Here is an 18,881-nt window from a genome sequence, read left to right as displayed (position 1 = left end):
GGAGTTAAATGCTGCTGCGAAGTCAAGTCAAATAAACAGAAAGTATCCATTAGACTTACAGATAATGAGACATCAGTGCTCTATATGTACTAGAAGCTAGATAGGTGGGCTAAGAAGTCACAGAAGGTAACTGAGACACTGAATGTAGATTTCAACCGTTGAGAAGGTTCACTTTAAGGGAGGGAACAAACAGCATGATAGATGATATAGAATAAAGGGGTTCAGAGAGGTTTGTTTTAAAATGGGAGACTTTTGGATATATTTAAATGCTGGTAGGGCATATAGCCACTGAGATGAAGGTGATGACACAGGTGAGAAGAGATAATTGAGAATATTGGTTTTTTGAATTCTATGCTGGAGTCTGTCACACAGACCCAAATATTTCAGAAACTCTTATTTTAGAAAAGTCAGTGACTTTGAAAGTAACATTGTTATTCATTACAATTATAGAATGCTATAAAGTAAAAAATGTCATAAAATTCTCTAGCCCCATATGATGCCCAAAGAAGTTAGATGACTGACTTATCTGCTCAAGGTCATGTGCCTATTATGTGATAAAGCTATGAACAAAATTCTTCTGACTTTAAATTGCATGTTCTTTCCATGATTCAAGGGTGACACTTAAATACTGATCTGGGCAGCAGTATTTAAACTGCATTCTGCAGAAGTGTGTATGGGGTCGCAAGGTGGTGAAGGCAGGAAGAGGAAGGAGATGTGGACTGGAGAGGGAGGCTGCATTCTAGAACTCTGGAATCTCAATTTCTATTTTACAAAAGCTGCCCTTTTATCTGTTTAATAAACTGGGGTCCTAAATGAGACTTTATTAAAACAAAGAAAAAGATTCAGCTGCTAGGAAAAACATGCAAACCATGATCAAACAAATGTGCAAATATATATACTTTATAATATACTTACCGGGTAATAGCACTGAATAGTCCACGGATACGTGCTTTATGTCGAGCTACAAAAGCTTCCGTAAAAATTACTCCTCTATTATCAAGATCAATATGTCCATTGATGATTCTACCAAGTCGCTGAGTTAGTGCCTGTGGGTAAAGATGTACATTTTTATTAATTTAAAAGAAAAGAATTACACATATGCATTTGCATAGTCATATTCAAGTCATGCTGCGTGCTGAGGTATCAATCATGTGATTGAGAAATTTCAACAAGCATAGATTACAAGATATATCAACTAAAGTGAAGATTCAGTTCCAGAAAAGTTCACTATCTCATGGCAGAGCCACGAAATGAGTCAAATTGCTTGCTTACATGTTAAAAGGTTGAGCTGTCATAATAGCTCTTGTTAATGAGGGCTATTTCTAATATAAAAATGACTATCAATATGATGATTATTTGACATGATAGTTTCTAGATATAGGCAGCCTCCAATATACAGACAGCCAAGACATACAAATGGGTCTTGGAGAAGACCCTTTCTGGAGCTTCTAATACTAACAGAAGTATAAATGTTATTCCAGATTCTGCAACATAGGGAAACATAAGACCTCAAAAGCTTTACTCTCTAATGCAAATTTATCCCCGTCCAGAAGATCTATGGCAGATAATCTGACTTCTTGGTAACCTTCTTTCAAGTTCAGCAGAGTATTTCTCCACAGCTATACTACAACTGGCATCAGGTACATCTGAAACAATTTTGGACATATTTCACATTTTAAGATAAGTTAAATCTACTCAAGTCAGCTCAGCTCATATTTTTATGATATAGAAAAATGTTTTTCAAACAACTTAATGAGCTTTTAGAATACTGCTATATTCAGAATGGAACTGAAAAATATTAAAAACTACATACGTTTCTAAAATGCATTCAGAAACAGTTTTATAAGAAATCATCTGGATTTGAGCTGGATACTTTAAAGAAGTATTTTAAAAATATATTTTTTGTCCTGTGATTAACATTTGTTTGCCCATGTAAAATGTAACTTCAGCTCCTGAAATACTATATAAAACAGATCTATACTATAAATGGTATTTTAAATGGAATTAGGGAAGCTCATTTTCTTAATATGAGTAAATAAATAAATCTGCTTGTATTATAAATTAATCTCACGTAATTATGGTTTGGCAAATTTTGCAAGTTGGAGTTTCTTAAAGTGATAAGATACCCAAAGAGAGATTTGGCTTTTCCCTTGTTTCAGTAAATATAAAACAGAACTAGCATTATTTAGTTTCTCCATTGTGTTAGATATTTCACTAGATTTCAATGAAGCCTATAAAAAAGACAGTATTTCCTGTTTTACAGATATGTAATGTGAAGCATAAAAGAGATGAAATGATTTTCCTAATGTCAAATAAGAAGTGGTGCAGACAGTATTCAAATCAAGATCTTTTAAAAATCTCAAAAGCTTATGTCCTTTCCACTCTATCAAATGAATTTCTATGATTCTAAAAAAACAAACAAAAAAAACAGAAAAAAGTAAACAAGAAAATAGCCTATGTTTTCAGGAAGCATTGTTATTACACGTAAGATATTTGAGTACTGACACAAATATCTAAAGTTAAGAGAATGTCAGATTCCTTGGTTCTTCTTCCTATCATACTGACAGTTTAGAAGAGGATAAATGGTGAAGTCAAAAGATGTTGGCACCACTGACATTTGGAACAAAAAAATTATTTGTTGGGGGGATGTCCTGTACATTGTAGGATGTTTAGCAGCATCCCTGACCTTTACTCACAAGATGCCAGTAGTATCCCTATAAATTATTATCTTCATCAATTATTTCTTAAAATTTAACTGGGCAATCAGAAATTTAATCGCCTGGTTACAGTTTCTATATAGCTGGTATCAAAGGCATTAAATAAATCCATGCATTTATTATACATTTGTTAATTGCATCAAAGCAGCCCTAGAGCTTAGTCTATAAATTAGTTTTAGGATGTCTCTCGGCTCAGGAAGATTACAATCATTTTTAAAGTGCCTCCTCAGAACCATTAATGTACTAGAAGTACCCCCCAAATATATTGCTACAACATATATCAAGTCAGACACCTGCAATAAATCAAATGATGGTAAGGAAGTCTCGTTTTTTTTTCCCCTTCCATTCAAAGTCTTTGTTTAAAATCCTTTGGTAAAAAGACACACTGTATTATTAGGAAAAAAAATACCTGTGTTAGAAAGTTTCCAGGAAGATCATAGGTTTTACACAGTTCTGATACGGTGACCTGACCACTTTCTTGCAATTTATCATTTACCTCTTCTGCCAACCGATCCAAATAATTCCTAATAGTAAAAACAAGAAAAGAATAGAAAAAAGAAAAAGAATTAGGAATGTTTTTTCTGTTTCTTCGTTTTATGTTTAATTTCCGTTGAAATGAAGTATGCCCCAAAAGTAATGAAATGTGTGAGTACATGAACACCACTCATCACTCATATTTTAAAAATATTTTTTTCTCATTAGTGTAGCTAAATGTAAGGTTAATCAAACAATAAATGTTTTTTTTCTTTTTTTTTTTTTCATCAAGATCTCACTCTGTCACCCAGGCTGGAGTGCGATGGCATGATTATGGCTTACTGCAGCCTTGACCTCCTGGGCTCAAGGAATCCTCCTACCTCGGCCTCCTGAGTAGCTGGGACTATAGGTGGGAGCCACCACATTTGGCTAATTTTTTAATTAGCAAATTTAATTAGTGAAATGGGTTTTGCCATGTTGCCCAGGCTGGCATGCTGGGATTTTTTTAAGTGGAAATTTGTATTTGATTTTCATTAACATTTTTGGAACAAATTTGCTTTCAGAGTTAAGATTATATGGGAAGGAATGTAAAAGTTATATTTTACATTTTCTTATTAAGAAATAAATAGAAGTTTATATTATTTCTAAGTATTCCATACATTAATACTGAATTTTTTTTTTTTTTTTTTTAATTTTGTGACAGGATCTTTGCTGTGTTACATAGGCTGGTCTCAAATTCCTGGTCAAGCAATCCTCCAGCCTCAGCCTTCTGAGTAGCTGGGATTACAGGTACATGCCACCATATGTGGCTTAAGCACTTACTTTTTAAGTGAAATAAACCTTATCATGAAAATCAGCACTATAAGAGTTCTAAATGAAATGTCTAACTGGCCATAATTGGCCTAAATTTAAACACTATTAAAAAAAAAAGAAAATAAACAAAGTGCTCCTAAATTTATACTTTATTGTACTTACTCATCTATCAGTTGTCCCAACACTAACTGAACATGCTTTTCTGATTTAATAATGTCACCAATTCTATTTTCAATATGAATGAGGTCCACATTAATTACCTGGAAAACAAATACAAATTCTATTAATGATAAGTTTGTATTGTTTCTTAAGCTTGAAATTATACACTTAGAACTATATTTTTAAAGAAATTGCTGGCCAGGCATGGTGGCTTATGCCTGGATCCCAGCACTTTGGGAGGATGAGGCGGGAGGATCCCTTCAGTTCAAGAGTTTGAGACCAGCCTGGGCAACACAGGGAGACTCCCATCTCAAAAAAAAAAAAAAAGAAAGAAATTGCTTAAATTTTGAATCAATCTGAAATAATACAGAAAGCATTGGCCAAATGAAAAATTAGAGGTGTACTGCTTATTTATTTTCAGTTCTAAAGAATTACACTGTCACTTGCTAGTAAGTTTATATAAAGCAGTAAATTACATGTTCATATAACAGACAGCATTTTACAGAAAATTTGCTGGCTTCTTGTTTATAGTGTACCTTGGTAATGACATATATATTTGTAAATTTTGAAAATAGCTTCTACTTTTAAAAATATTTCTCTATTACTTTCATACACTAAAAACATATAAACATGAAACTGGTGATTTTTCTCCCAAAATTACATGAACTCTATACTTACATAAAATAAGTTCATTTGGTAAAAAGTTAAGAATAAGAAAGCCAACTGGGGAAGAGTTGGCCAACTCTTTAATAAGGCCAACTTATTAAATCATTTCAATAAATCAGAATTTATTAAATCATTTCAATGTATCAGAACTTATTAAATCAATTCAGTGTATCAGCGAGGCCTATATAACTATTTCTTTATAAACACTATACAAAATATGATACCAGCATTAGTTAATACTTGAACAAATTCACAGTATCAAAAAATTGAGAAATTAAAGCAAAAATGTTATAAATTTAAAACCTACCTGTTGTAGATCAACAATGTTTACTCGACCTTTGAAGAAAAGACATTCATTTATTTTAAATGATGTATGCGTACATACCAACCCAAAGCTATAAATACTAACATTTAAGTTTTGGTCAAAGTCCTTCTGCATAGAACAGAGAGCCAGAATAATCAATGTCTTCAAATACACACCATTAGCTGATGGCTAAGTCTTCATGGCTGAAGCCATAATCAGGAACTTACTTTCACTTTTTTTTTTTTTTTAAATAACATCAGACCAGTTATGAGCACCAACTGGCATACAAATTGGCTATATCTATGGAGGGTATTCATTCCCCTTCACAATTCAGAATTTATCTACTGTGGTCAAAGAGATATTGACAACTAAATTAAGATGAACTTTTTTCAATTATTTGATACTAAAAGGTAGGTTTCTACATATCAGCATAAGAAAATCTGTTAAGTATTTCAAATTATAGCTCATATTTTAAAGGCACTATGAAGGAAAAAAAAAAAAAAAGACCAATGTTACACTCTGATAATATGAAGAGATGCTTTCATAATTGCTTCTATTTTAATCAAATAGTATTCAAATATGCTTGGTAGTCTGTTCAAATTTTAAGAAGACAAAGGAAACCAACTTTGTGTGTGCTTTTAATAGCATTTCATACAATATGATTGGTGTAGCACCACACTGGATTGAGCTACCTAATTTGTAAGTACAAGCAAGCCTTAAGAAGAAATACAGCCTTGATTTCCAAAAATCTATAATCCTGTAAGATACTGTCCCCGTTCACAATTACTACCTAATAAAAGGCAGCTGAATACCCTTCCCTGAGTCATGCAATAAATTAACTAATTGTAAAAAGAAACAATTAATTCACATATAATACACATAACTCAAAATGATAAAATATTTTGTTAAGTGTTAACATTTGAGTTCATTGGCGCGGTGGCTCACGCCTGTAAACCCAGCACTTTGGGAGGCCGAGACCGGCGGATCACAAGGTCAGGAGATTGAGACCATCCTGGCTAACACGGTGAAACCCCGTCTCTACTAAAAATACAAAAAATTAGCCAGGTGCGGTAGTGTGCGTCTATGGTCCCAGCTACTCAGGAGGCTGAGGCAGGAGAATAAGCATGAACCCGGGAGGCAGAGCTTGCAGTGAGCCGAGATCACGCCACTACACTCCGGCCTGGGCGAAAGAGCGAGACTCCGCCTCAAAAAAAAAAAAAAAAAAAAAAAAAGATATGACCACGTTTGCATGAACCCAGTAAAAATATTAAGCCTGATTATCAAATTAACAATTGAAAAGGATATCTTACACTCTATAAATAATTTAGTATGCAATTACATGTTTACGGGTTTTTTTTGTTGTTTTTTTGCCCCTTCCAAAAATCCAAGAAAAAAAAACACTAAAGAATTACCTACCACCTCGGACATGTAGCTCATCTCTCATTTCTTTACTAATTTGGGCTGGAGTAATATATTCCTTTCCATCGAGTGTATGAACTACTTCTAGCTGTTTCTGAGCAATCAATTTATTAACAATCTCAATGCAGTTCCGCTCGGACAACCTGAGGGAAATAAAAAAAGTTAAGTTTCAAAAGTCCACTTGATACATTGGTGCCCAATAAAATTAACACAATGTATGAAAACAGGCTTTTAAAAAGTTTGTTTAGTCACTAACTTCTACATCGCAATATCTATATTTTTCACTAATTGATTCAAGAAGTTAAAAAAAAACTTTCAAAGTAGGTTTACATATGCTTAAATCATTTATTTAATTGGTACACATCATCCCATCACAAATTTCAAGTCTGTTGTCTCTTACAGGCCTGCTTCCAATCTTCAAATCTGAATAGAAAATTGAAGACATTTACTTAGGTAGGAAAAAAGAAAAAACAAACAAAAAAAACAACACAAAAAAATACCCTAATTTCCAGTTTAATCAGAATTTTCTTTTAAATTAAGTGCATAATTGCCTCACTTACACACATGGTCTGCAAGCAGGCAGGGGATGTGGCCTAGTGAAACCATAACTGCTACTGTTAGTTACCCATGCAGTTACGAGTTTGCTATCAGTGGTAGAAAATACAGCATAAGGGGATTGCTGTCTTCGGGCTCAAAGGAATAAAACATCGCAGGTAGGAAGTAGTCAAAGAATAGAAAGGCTTCTATTAGCGTTATTTTAAAAAAGCAGAGTTAGGCTCCTCTGGACACATCCTCCAAAGGTTAGTGGGCTGGTAGAAAATGTCAGTGTCCTGAATAAACAGATGGGGTCAGGGGTCTAGCCCGAGGTCTGTTACGAGAGATAAAAGGACAAAAAGTTTTAAGGATCAACATACTATTTGCCAAGTACTGTATGGGGGCGGGGGGGGGGGGGTTAGCCTCTCCCTTCGAGCTCATTCTAGATCAGGAAGTGTATAATAGCCAAATGTCACAGTGATTTGTTGGCCGGTGGGTGAGGGAGGGTCAGAGGAACGCTCAATAAAGGCAGCTGGAAATCACCGGCCCCGTCCATGGTGGGGCGTGGGCGCGCCAGCGTCTCGCTGCAGCTGGGCTGGGGGGCTCTAGGGCGTCCTAGGCTTAGGACTTTCCCGCTGAGCCTTGGACTTGGAACTGCGATCCAGGCTCGGGGCGGAGGAAGGAGAGAATGGTAACAAGCAGCAAGAAGATCCGGGATGCAGGGCCGCGGGTCTAAAGTCCCAGATACAGGCGTGTCCGCCCACGGCCTAATTTGGGCTCCACAAAGGAGAGGGAGGGTCCGGCACCTCTGCGTGGCCTCGGCGAACTGCGCCCGCTGGAAGTCGGCCGCCAACCGCCTAATCTCTTCCCAGGCGTCCGCCATCACGGCCTGACTCGCAGTAGACGCGGAGGAACTGCAGACACGTCAGCCGACAAGCGGTGGGAGGAGAAGAAAGGCGAACGGGCCGCGCAGAGGGACAAGAGGCTCCGCCCCCGACGCAGACACACCAAACGCTTGCGCCCGAGGCGCGGGGATGGGCCGAAGTGCCGTGGTTCTGCCGCGGCGCTGGGGGTTACTCTCGGCGAGACTGGCGGGGCTGCGGCGGCTAGGAGGGTGGTGCGTGGGTGTTTCTGGGGGGTCGTGGGCAGGATGCAGGGCTCAGTAAAGTTTAGTGTCAGAACTTTGTTTGCGATACCCCTAATATTTCCGCAGAGTAATAGTTGTATTAACTTCTTTTTTCTTCTGTCCTCCATTTGTTTTGGGGGAGGGTGCGGAGGAATAAGCCTGTGCCTAAAGATTGGCGCCCGTCTTCTCTAGCTGTTAACTCTGAGCATTCCCTTTTGTATAGGGTATCGTGTTAATTTTTACATGCACCCAGAGCAGTCTGCCTTTTGGGAGATACATGGGAGACCCTACCGAAAGTAATTACGTTTTTTTTGCAGAGTGAATAAATTTGCATGTCAAAAGGCTGTATAATTGTTTTCGTGTCTAGAGTTGTAGAGTCTTTCGTATTTCTCTTATTGCAATGATTAGCTTCATCAAATCATGAGGAATATAAACATAAGTGTTCATGGCTATCAAGGAAACAGGGAAAGCAAAGAGAACATGTATCCTGCTTCCCTGTTGAGTAGATATTTACTCAGGTGTACCTTTTTCTTTTTTATGTCTGTGAATGGAAAATATATCATGGGACCCCCAAATCACTAAGCTAAAGGGAAAAGTCAAACTGGGAACTGCTTCGGGAAACTTGCCTCCGATTCTATTGAAAGTCACCCCTCTGCTCACTGAGATAAATGCATGTCTGATTGCCTCATTTGGAGAGGCTCATAAGAGAATGCAACTGTCTGTTACCTACCTATGACTTGGAACCCTCCTCCCCACTTGGAGTTACCCCGGTTTTCCAGATCAGACCAATGTTTATCTTACATATATTGATTCCTGCCCCATGTCTCCCTAAAATGTGTAAAACCAAGCTGTGCCCCAGCCACCTTGGGCACATGTTGTCAGGACCTGTGCCGTGTCATGGATGCAAGTTCTTAACTTTGGCTAAATAAACTTTCTGAGTTGACTGGGACCTGTCTCAGATATTTGGAGTTCATATATCTCACTCTATACTATTTAAAAAATATTATTCCAGTTAGAAAGAATGAATAATATCAAGTATTTGATAGCACAACAGGGTGACTGTAGTTGTCAGAGGCATTTGAACTAAAGCAACTCCATCTTGAATAGGGGCTGGGTAAAATAAGGCTGAAACCTACTGGGCTGCATTCCCAGGAGGTTAGTCACAGAGTGAGATAGAAGGTCCGCAGGCAGGAAAAACAAGTCATAAAGACCTTGCTGTTAAAACAGGTTGCAGTAGTGAAGCCAACCAAAACCCACCAAAAACCGAGATGATGAATAGAGTGACCTCTGGTCGTCTTCGCTGCTCATTATATGCTAATTATAATTCATTATCATGTTAAAAGACACCCCCACCGGTGCCGTGACAGTGTACAGATGCCATGGCAACATCTGGAAGTTACCTTATATGGGTCTAAAAAGGGGAGGAACCCTCAGCCCTGGGAATTGCCCACACGTTTCCTTGGAAAACTTGTGAATAATCCACCCCTTGTTTAGCATGTAATCGAGAAATAACTATAGGTATCCTTAGGCCAGCAGCTCAAGCCATTGCTATGCCTATGGAATAGCTATTCTTTTATTCCTTTGCTTTCTTTATAAACTTGCTTCACTTTATGAATTTGCTTTCAATTCTTTCTTGTACGAAATCCAAAAACCTTCTCTTGGGGTCTGGATTGGGACACCTTTCCGGAAGCATAGTCAATAATAATTCAGTTGTACATTTTAAAAAACAAAGTACAAGTGGAATGTTTGTAACACAAAGGAAATGCTTGAGGTAATGGATACCACATTTACCCTGATGTGATTATTACATGCTGTATGCCTGTATCAAAATATTTCATGTACTACATAAATATATACACCTATTATGTACCCACAAAAATTAAAAACTAAAATAAAAATAAAAATATTCCTTTTAATCATATATTGATAGAGTTGGTAAAGGGGAGCTATTTCAATTTCTTTTCCATCTAAGTACATTACTGTGGGCAACTCAAATCCAATGCCATAAACGTATTTGTCTATTAAATTCCCCAGCTTTATTTAAAAGACAGATAACTCAGTCATAAAACCTTCCACTAAGTACTGCTAGAAAATGACAATGGCTACCTGATTATGGACCAAGAGGGAAAACACCAGAAGTCAAAGAGGTAGTTTGGAAGGTGGTAGGTAGTGTGGTTCTAGAGAGCATCAAGCTTCAAAACAAGCAGAAACATTCATTCCTAAAACACATATTTATTACTTCTCTATCAGATGCCATGGAGCACAGTGGTGGATAAGGAAGACATGGTCTGGCCATAACAATTTAGAAATCTAATGAAGCAGATTAAAAAGATAAGTACTTACAATAAAAGTGTAAAAATTCTAACAATAGGGGAATTTTAGGGCAGTATGTGATCACTTGGCAGCCAAACTTCTCACTTCCTATATAAGACTCTCACAGTCAGACTGGAGCTGCACATCTCTGCCACTGCACAACACATGGAGAATAGTCTGCTGTATCCTAGCCTTGCCAAGCCCTTTCAGGACCCCATGTCTTTACTGGAATGCCTGTCCACTTCCCCACGCCCCCCACACTCATCCCCGCATATTATTTTGTAACATATTTCTTCATGGTATCCCAGCTTTAAAGTCTTCGATGAAACCTTTTAAACTCCTACAGAGTTATTCTATATGTTGCGTTTCCACATTTCTTTATTTAGATGCCTCTAATAGCAAGAAAAGTTATATTGTAGTTTATTAACTTATTTACTGCATCTCTCAATATCCTGAGCTCCTAAAGGAACTCCTGAAAGTTCCTCAGCACTTAGCATGACAACTAGTACATAGTACCTGCTGTATTCTATAAATGTCCTTTATATGAGTAAGTCAGTGTAAATGTTTTGGTGCAACATTATACTTTGGTACAATAGTACTATGTTAATGTTACTAACATTTACATTTATTCCTAAGAAAGGAAACCATAAGAATAATTCATGGTTATATTTTCTACAGACTAGGCTTGTTTTGTCCAATATGGCACTCAATAGCCATATGAAGCTATTTACATTTAAATTAATTAAGATTAAATAAAATTGATAATGCGATCCTTCAGTTGCGCTAGCCCCATTTCAGATTCTCGGTAGTCACATGTGCCTCGTGGCTATCATATGGAATAGTTTAGAAAAACATATTCGTCTTCACAGAAAGTTTTATTGTACAGCTCTGGTCTAGACCTTTGATGGGATGCACATTTGTTCAGACTCTGAGATCATATAACTTAAATATCTCCACCTAGCAACCATATACTCTAACTACATTTTCAGTTATTTTGAATGGGTAATAAGCATTTGAATGGAGGATATTTCAGTGTTGGCTGATATCTGATATTAAGTAGAGCTTTAATCAATACAGTGCGTGCCTAGAATAATGGTAAGAATCCCAAGTGGCTATTTAATAACAGATGAGAGATTCTTTTGAAGAGCAAGCTTGGTGTAGACTTGGGAAATAGAACTTCCATTCTCTACAAAATATTCTAATAGTTGTGATTGTGTCTACAAACTTAAGTTGAATTTTGATATGTAGATGATGGGGGAGGATTGATGGTGTCTTCAGCTGCACTCTGTACATGATTTGTGACACTATCCTTAGACTCACTTTAAAATATGAAGGGCAATAAAATATTGCCACATTTATAATTTGAATTGATGGCTACCCTGATAGCATATCAAGTGTGATCTGGTAAAGTTCCTCCATGATAAATTTTACAAAAATAAAATTTGAAGCATTTTTTCCTTGTCTGTCAAGAAAATACAACTGTAAACTTTGAAATACTTTTCCTGGTTCAACTAGGAAAATAAAACTAAGTAACTACAATTGGGTATTGTCAAGCAAATCAGCATTCACTGTTTGTCACATAGGGAAATTACCAAGACACAGTGTTAATTGTATCACTGACATTATCCTATTGTAATAAAGGATTTAAACATTATTCTAATCCCATAATCAAAAATGGTAGTGAACATCCAAACATAGCAAGTATTAGTGCCTTAGGAAAACACTATGATTCATGAGTAGAAGGAGAGGAAAAAGGCCACTGAAAAAGAGGAAAGTAATTAGAGAAGCAAAAAATGGTAGACGAAGGATAATTAACAATAACTCTACAAAGTTAAGGAGAAGGAAAATAATGCAGGACCACTGGCTATTACAGCAAAAAGGCTATGTCTTTTACTTTATTTATTTATGTATTTATTTTTAAAAATAGAGATGAGATCTTGCTCTGTTGTCTAGGCTGGTTTCAAACTCTTGGCCTCAAGTGATTCTCCCACCTTGGCCTCCTTAAGTTCTGGGATTACAGGTGTGAGCCATCCTGCCCAGCCAGGCTGTGACTTTTAACAGGGGATTATTTCTTTTTTTCCTGCCATGGTTGCAATAGAAGTCAGATTGTAAGAGCATAAAGAAGCCATATCAGTGTGGAGACAAAAGTGACTCCACCTTAAGTGCTAATCTGCCATAATGATTTTTGAGTATCCTCAGTCCCATGAATGCCTCCGGATTCCTACTTTATTTACTGTCCCTAGAGAAAGAACATGTTAACCTTGATGTTATCCCACAGTTTACAGACTATGATGAATATATAGCATTGTTGCCTGTTCTGGAGGATTGCCTTTAATTATCTTGCATAGTGAGCACTTATACCCTTTCACTGTAGTATATAAGCTCTGGGTTGGGAGGTAACAGTTTTAGAGATCTACCTGTCTTGCTGCTGCCCAAGACCACACTTTCTCTGTAAATTACCTCCATTACTGACAAACTGGATTTTTCTACCTCATTCTTTGATTTATCAGCTCTTCTGGCATTTGGGGGAACTTTGCATATATGGTGGCCCATTCACAGAACAGCCAGCGTTCTTCAGAGTAACAGAGAGATTATAGTAATTGGCCTATGTGATTACAGAGTCTGAGAAGTCCCATGATCTGCAGGCTGGAGAACCATAGAAGCTGGTGGTGTAATTCAGTCTGAGTTTTAAGGTCTGCGAACCAGGAGTGCTGATGTCCGAGAGGAGGAGAAGACGGCTGTTCCAGCTCAAGCAGAAAGCGAATTCACTGTTCTCTGCCTCTTTGTTCCATTCAAGCCCTCAAGGGATGGTATGATGCCCACCCAAATGGGTGAGAGCATCTTTTTTACTCAGTCTACCAATTCAGATACTAGTCTCTTCTGTAAACACCTTCACAGACATACCCAGAAATAATGTTTTACCAGATATTTGGGCATCCTTTAGCCCAGTCAAACTGACACATAAAATTAACTGTCACAGAAGGACTACCTCGTTAGCAACTAAGAACAATGGGACTTAGAACAAAGACCTTATCAGGTATTAAAGTGGAAGAAGATATATTAATGAAAAGAAATGTTATGGTAGTGTTGATGATGGAGGCAGCAAGACCCTCCGAGGCTATAGAAAAAATAGCATAATAAACCCAGAAAGGCTCTTCAAGATATCTGTGCTAGTGTTCTACCTAACACAGCAATAATTTCTTTGCAAAGCCCCTGGCAGATTATTTAGTTTTGCTTGGATCCTTAAGGTGATGAAGTGTTCCCTTTTTAGCAAGGTAAATGAATCTGTTTTTGGACAGATGTAACTCTTAGAAATTTCTTCCTTGTACTGCTAAAGCAAGATCTGTTTCCCTGTAGCTTCCGTATGGTTTCCTTAAGTGATAAACAGACTGACTGTAATATATCTTTCCTATGACAGCCCTCCAAATATCTGAAGCATGTCCCTCCTACCTGTTTTCTTTTTTTAAGTTAAGCATCCCAGATACTTCAATTATATCTCCTGACAAGATTGCCAGACCTCTTAATATTTTGGCTGCCCAATCAGAATAAAGTTGTTGAACTCTAGTTTGCCAGTGTCAATTTTAAAAAGTAATGTCCAGAAGGAATTTTGTATTTTACATGTAGTCTGACTGGAACAGATAAGAGACAGTGAAATTAATTTTGTTAGATATTTTACACTTGTTAATTGGACTCTTGGCCTAAACTGAACAGTAATGAATGTACCTGTCTGGTATTTATCTAAATTGCCATCAAACCGGGTTTAGTCTATTCTGTAGCTGAAAAAATTAATTTTATTTGATAAATTTTACCTCGTTAGTTTTGACCCATTCATTCATTTATTCATTCATTGTTTCAACAAATACTTTTTGAGGTCAGCAGTGTGGCAGTCTTTGTTATGCCCTGAGATTACCAGAAAGTACAAGTTATTCCAATTAGTTGAACAACTTGAGATCATTTTAAAATGTAAATCTAATATTCAACATTGTTATTTTTACATCACCTGTCATCTATAAATTTCATAAATACGATTATATCTGTATTCAATTAATAACAAGATTAAAAAATCAAGGACATATTCTTGTGATAAGCTGGTGATTTTGAATCCCCAGGATTCTAGATTTAAGAGTTTTTGGAGATAGAGAACATTTAACAGTGTGATTTATTTATTTTATAGAAGAGAGTTAATATATAACTTAGAGTTTGATTGTCTTAAACACCATATTTCTCTTTTTGTCCCAGGGGAAGATCACAGAATGCCACCTTGCTTATGGAATTATAGAATTCAAATCTATCAGTTTTATAGGGAGTAATTTTTCAAGACTTACTCTTAAGGAATTCATACTGATTCCTAATAATCATCATTTTCTTAACCTAAATCCTACAAAGCCATCCATTTAGTCATTTTAGAATGTTTCCTGCTTTCCTATATGTTTCTTTTTCTTCTTACTTTAAAGCAAGATTTAAACATCCCTTTTGATATTTTTAGGTTTTGTCAGGGTGTAGGGAGCAAGGTTCTGCTCACTGTGATCTTTGCCCTGCAGCAGTAAAGCAATAACTAGGATCATTTCTGCTTTGTATTGTTTTATCATTTCTACATCATGTTTGTAGTCTGATGAATGAAGTCAATGCTTATAAATGCTTTGTAAACTATAAAATTCTCCATTTATATATATTTCTGCCCCACTTATTTCTCATTAATGTTACTTGTGATTATATTGTCAGAATTCCATTTTAAGCCACATTTTTGTGGCTCTAAATATATTGTGCTGCAAATATATTTATTTATTTTTTTTAAAGCACTAAGTATTCTTTTGTTCCCAAGAAAACAAATTCTGTATGAGTCTTTTCTGGTTCTATTTTTTTTTTCAATCTCTTCACAATATTGTATTTAGAGCCAGATTTATCAGCCCCAGGCATCTCTTGCTTTCCTGTATCTACTTCTTCACAGTATAACTCTCAGGCAAAATGACGAAAAGGCAAATTCACAAAGGAACCAGTGAGTGTTCTGGCCAGTGCTTGGGTTCCATTCTCAAAGAAGCTGAAAATTCTTCTATTTCATCAACAGAATGTGATTTAAAGGGATATATTGCCAGCTTGTATCACTGCTAAACAGTGGTGTGTCACTGTAGAGCAAATAGTCACAAGAACACATCCTAAGGAAATATATAGTTATATCTATGCTTCCTGCCAAGCAAGGAAAAACCCAGACTGGCTCAAATCTCCAGAAACGACTTGTATCCTTCTTTTTTTATCTCTTACACCTTTTTCTTTTCTTCATCTCCTATTTCTTCTTTCCCCATGTCCTCCTCCTGCTTTCATAATTTCCTCCTCCTCCTTATTCTCCTTCTCTTCCACCTCCCCGTCTTCTTCCTTATGCATTAATAATTATGCCAGTAAGATGATATGTTGTAAAGAAATGGAATACTTTTAGCAGATGCCACACTATAGCCACAGTAGTGACATCTGGAATTTGTCAAGAGCCACAGTTGGCATCCCTAAAATTCACCTGCCTGGATTCCGTTCTGAGAAGATTGTGTCTGCAAGAAAGTCTGGCCAAGTTCCTAAAAGAGGCAAAATCAAGGATAGTTGGCATCTATCCTAGTTCATGTGAAGATTAAAAGCGTCTTCAGATACTTAGATACATAGATATACAGGCCCTATTATTACAAACTTTCAAGGCAATTCTTATGTTCTTATGTATTTATTTGCATTTTGAATCATAAAACTTATGCTTATAGTTTAAGCAGATGGAGTTTGTTTATGAAGAAGCGATTATTGCTGATATTCATGATTATACATCAGAGTAGTTATATTTCTATGTAATTTTTGCATGGAGTAGGCATTTGTGTTCTTGCTCTACATCTGTTTGGTCATAACAATTGCAATTGATTTCACAGGGTCAGCAAATACACAGCACATAAGCTAACACTCTTCCTTCTGGTACCCAGAGTAGACCACTAATCAATTATGGCATTTGTCTTGCTAAGCCAGGAAACAGCTTCAGAATCCTTCTCAAACAATGTTTCAGACAGCTGCTATTAATATGTCAGAGTTGGCACTTGATGAGAAATATAGTTGCCATTCCAGATTAAGGCTAACACCCCCCACCACCCCAAAAACAGCCTCATAAAAAGACCTCTGGGCAGTGGCATCAGAAATATAAGGATCACTGATGGAGTATGACAGGAATCTAAGAGAGAGAGATCCTAATTTCCCAGGAGCCAATAATTGAGAGTGGATAATTCTGGTTTGGACTTAAGGTAGATGTAGGATGGAAGTAAAAAAGAGAACATACATTGGGACTGGGTCCTTAGATCTATAAATTGTTTATTTGGGTAGCCATTACTCAGAGTTCTCTCATTCTATAGAGTGGTTTTTTAAAGTTTCACAGTGGTACCTAGTTGAGACAATATGGGTCTTTCCTATGACTAGTGACCCAATAGAATAGTGAAAAGTAAAGTGTTTTTGTACAACATAGAGGCATGAGTGCTTTCTTTTAACCCATTGATTCCCACACTTAGATCTTGAGAAACTTACAGTCTTAAAACTTCTGAAGACCTCCCAAAGGGCTTTTGTTTATATGGCTATATCTATCAATATTTATCATATTTAAATTAAAATGGAAAAATGTTAAAATAGTTATTGAAAATGAAAATAGTAAATGCCTGTTTACTTAAATAATATTTAGTCTCACAGATCCCCTGAAAGATTTTGGAGAATTTCCTGATTGGCACTTTGAAAACTGCTGCTTTAACCCATTCTGTGATGACTGCTGACTTGATGTAAGGTGAATGCAGAAAGTCTCATGATAGGACTCTCCCTGGCATTGCCTCATTCACAAAATTTCAGACACTATATATATCAATTCAGATAATTCATTCAGTTAAATGTTTATTAAATATATTTTCCGATCTTTTATCGATATAGAACTAACTATTCTCCTAAGGACACATATAAAATAATTAGGTATAGAAAAATATAAGAAAGAAAAGGAAATCAAGATTAGGAAAAAATAACAATGCAGATATTCAGGCCATATAGTCCTATAAATTTGGCTCATTCATTTTGCTAATGTGTTTACTGAGCACCTGTTCTAGACATGGGAAATCCATGGATGACTACAATTGCCCCAGTTGTTATCTCATTGAGGTTGCATTATATTGTAGTTGTAAAATACGCACCCCCACTCATGGCTTTAGGCAAAACAAATGAACAAAAATAAAAACCAAACAAACAAATATATCAGTTAAAAGATCATTGACCAAAATGTTAAAAGGAGTACTCTGAGGAAGCAAAGAGTTTTGGAGATATGCAAAATAATTTTCTTATAGTACATTTCCTAATTGACTTTATAAAGCTGTTTCTTATAGTCTTCATTAATGAAAGTTAAAGAGGCATGAGAACAAAGTGCTGCTGAGAATATTATATCAATTAATTTTTGTGAAAACAAAAGTATAATCCATTTGTCGCCAATATTGTCAGACTGTGATTCTAAAGTGAAACTACCTTTCTTTTTTACATTCATATTTTCATAATATAAGCCCTTCCTGGTCCATTAAAAATGTAGTACTGCCAACCCAAAGTTAGTCCCAGGGCTTCACGTTATACCAACAGAGCTGAGAAATGTCAGGGAGCACAGATCATTTGATGAGTAGTAAATGCCTGATATAGCTGGTAGTTTGAAGTAGTAGCTCTTTAGATGATTTTTCTTTTCCAGAATGGGGAAGAATGTTATGCGTTATAGATGGAATTCTATCCTTCCAAATGTATATGCTGTAACTCAGAATGTTACTATATTTGTAGATAGGATTTTTAAACAGTAAGTAGGTTAAAATGAGGTCATTAGGGTACTCTAATCCAATATGCCTGTTGTCCTTATAAAAAGGTGTGCTTAAGACACAGACACCTACAGAAGGAAGACCATGTGAAAATACAGGGAGAAGAAAGCAATGTGTAAGCCAAGGAGTGAGTAAGGCCTCAGAAGAAAGCAAAGCCTGCCAACACCTGGATCTTAGATTCTAGTCTCCGGAATCATAAGAAAATGGATTTCTGTTGTTTAAACTACTCAGTCTGTGGTACTTGGTTATGGTAGCCCTAGCAAACTCATATGATTCTGTGATGAGGGGAAAGAACTGTTGAAGGGTGAGCAATCGAAGATACAAAGAAGAGGGAAAGGGAGGTGGAGGAGAGGTGGAGATCAGAGCAAGAAAATATCAGAGGGGGCAGAAAAGTATGGGGTAAAGTCATAGATAGGTGGTGTGGGTATTAGTCCATTCTTGCATTGATATAAAGAACTACTTGAGACTGAGTAATTTATAAAGAAAAGAGATTTAATTGGCTCAGAGTTCTGCAGGCT

At 36.5% G+C, this 18,881-nt stretch overlaps 1 protein-coding gene across 1 annotated transcript in view; it reads right to left on the bottom strand.

Annotated features, from left to right (window-relative positions):
* The window catches only part of UFL1 (UFM1 specific ligase 1), a 42,517-nt gene extending 34,481 nt beyond the window's left edge, over positions 1-8,036 (bottom strand). Inside the window, exons 1-6 of the mRNA XM_003258350.3 lie at positions 7,893-8,036; positions 6,550-6,695; positions 5,137-5,165; positions 4,167-4,264; positions 3,127-3,241; positions 916-1,046 (exon numbers count right to left, since the gene is read on the bottom strand). Of these exons, the coding sequence (XP_003258398.1) occupies positions 916-1,046; positions 3,127-3,241; positions 4,167-4,264; positions 5,137-5,165; positions 6,550-6,695; positions 7,893-7,969 (596 nt within the window). The 5' untranslated portion in view covers positions 7,970-8,036. The remainder of the gene's footprint in view (positions 1-915; positions 1,047-3,126; positions 3,242-4,166; positions 4,265-5,136; positions 5,166-6,549; positions 6,696-7,892) is intronic.
* Positions 8,037-18,881: the final 10,845 nt, after the last annotated feature.

The sequence above is a fragment of the Nomascus leucogenys genome, chromosome 3 (genome assembly GCF_006542625.1).
Source record: "Nomascus leucogenys isolate Asia chromosome 3, Asia_NLE_v1, whole genome shotgun sequence".
In the NCBI taxonomy this organism is placed as follows: Eukaryota; Metazoa; Chordata; class Mammalia; order Primates; family Hylobatidae; genus Nomascus; species Nomascus leucogenys.
This window is presented reverse-complemented; position numbering and strand designations above follow the sequence as displayed.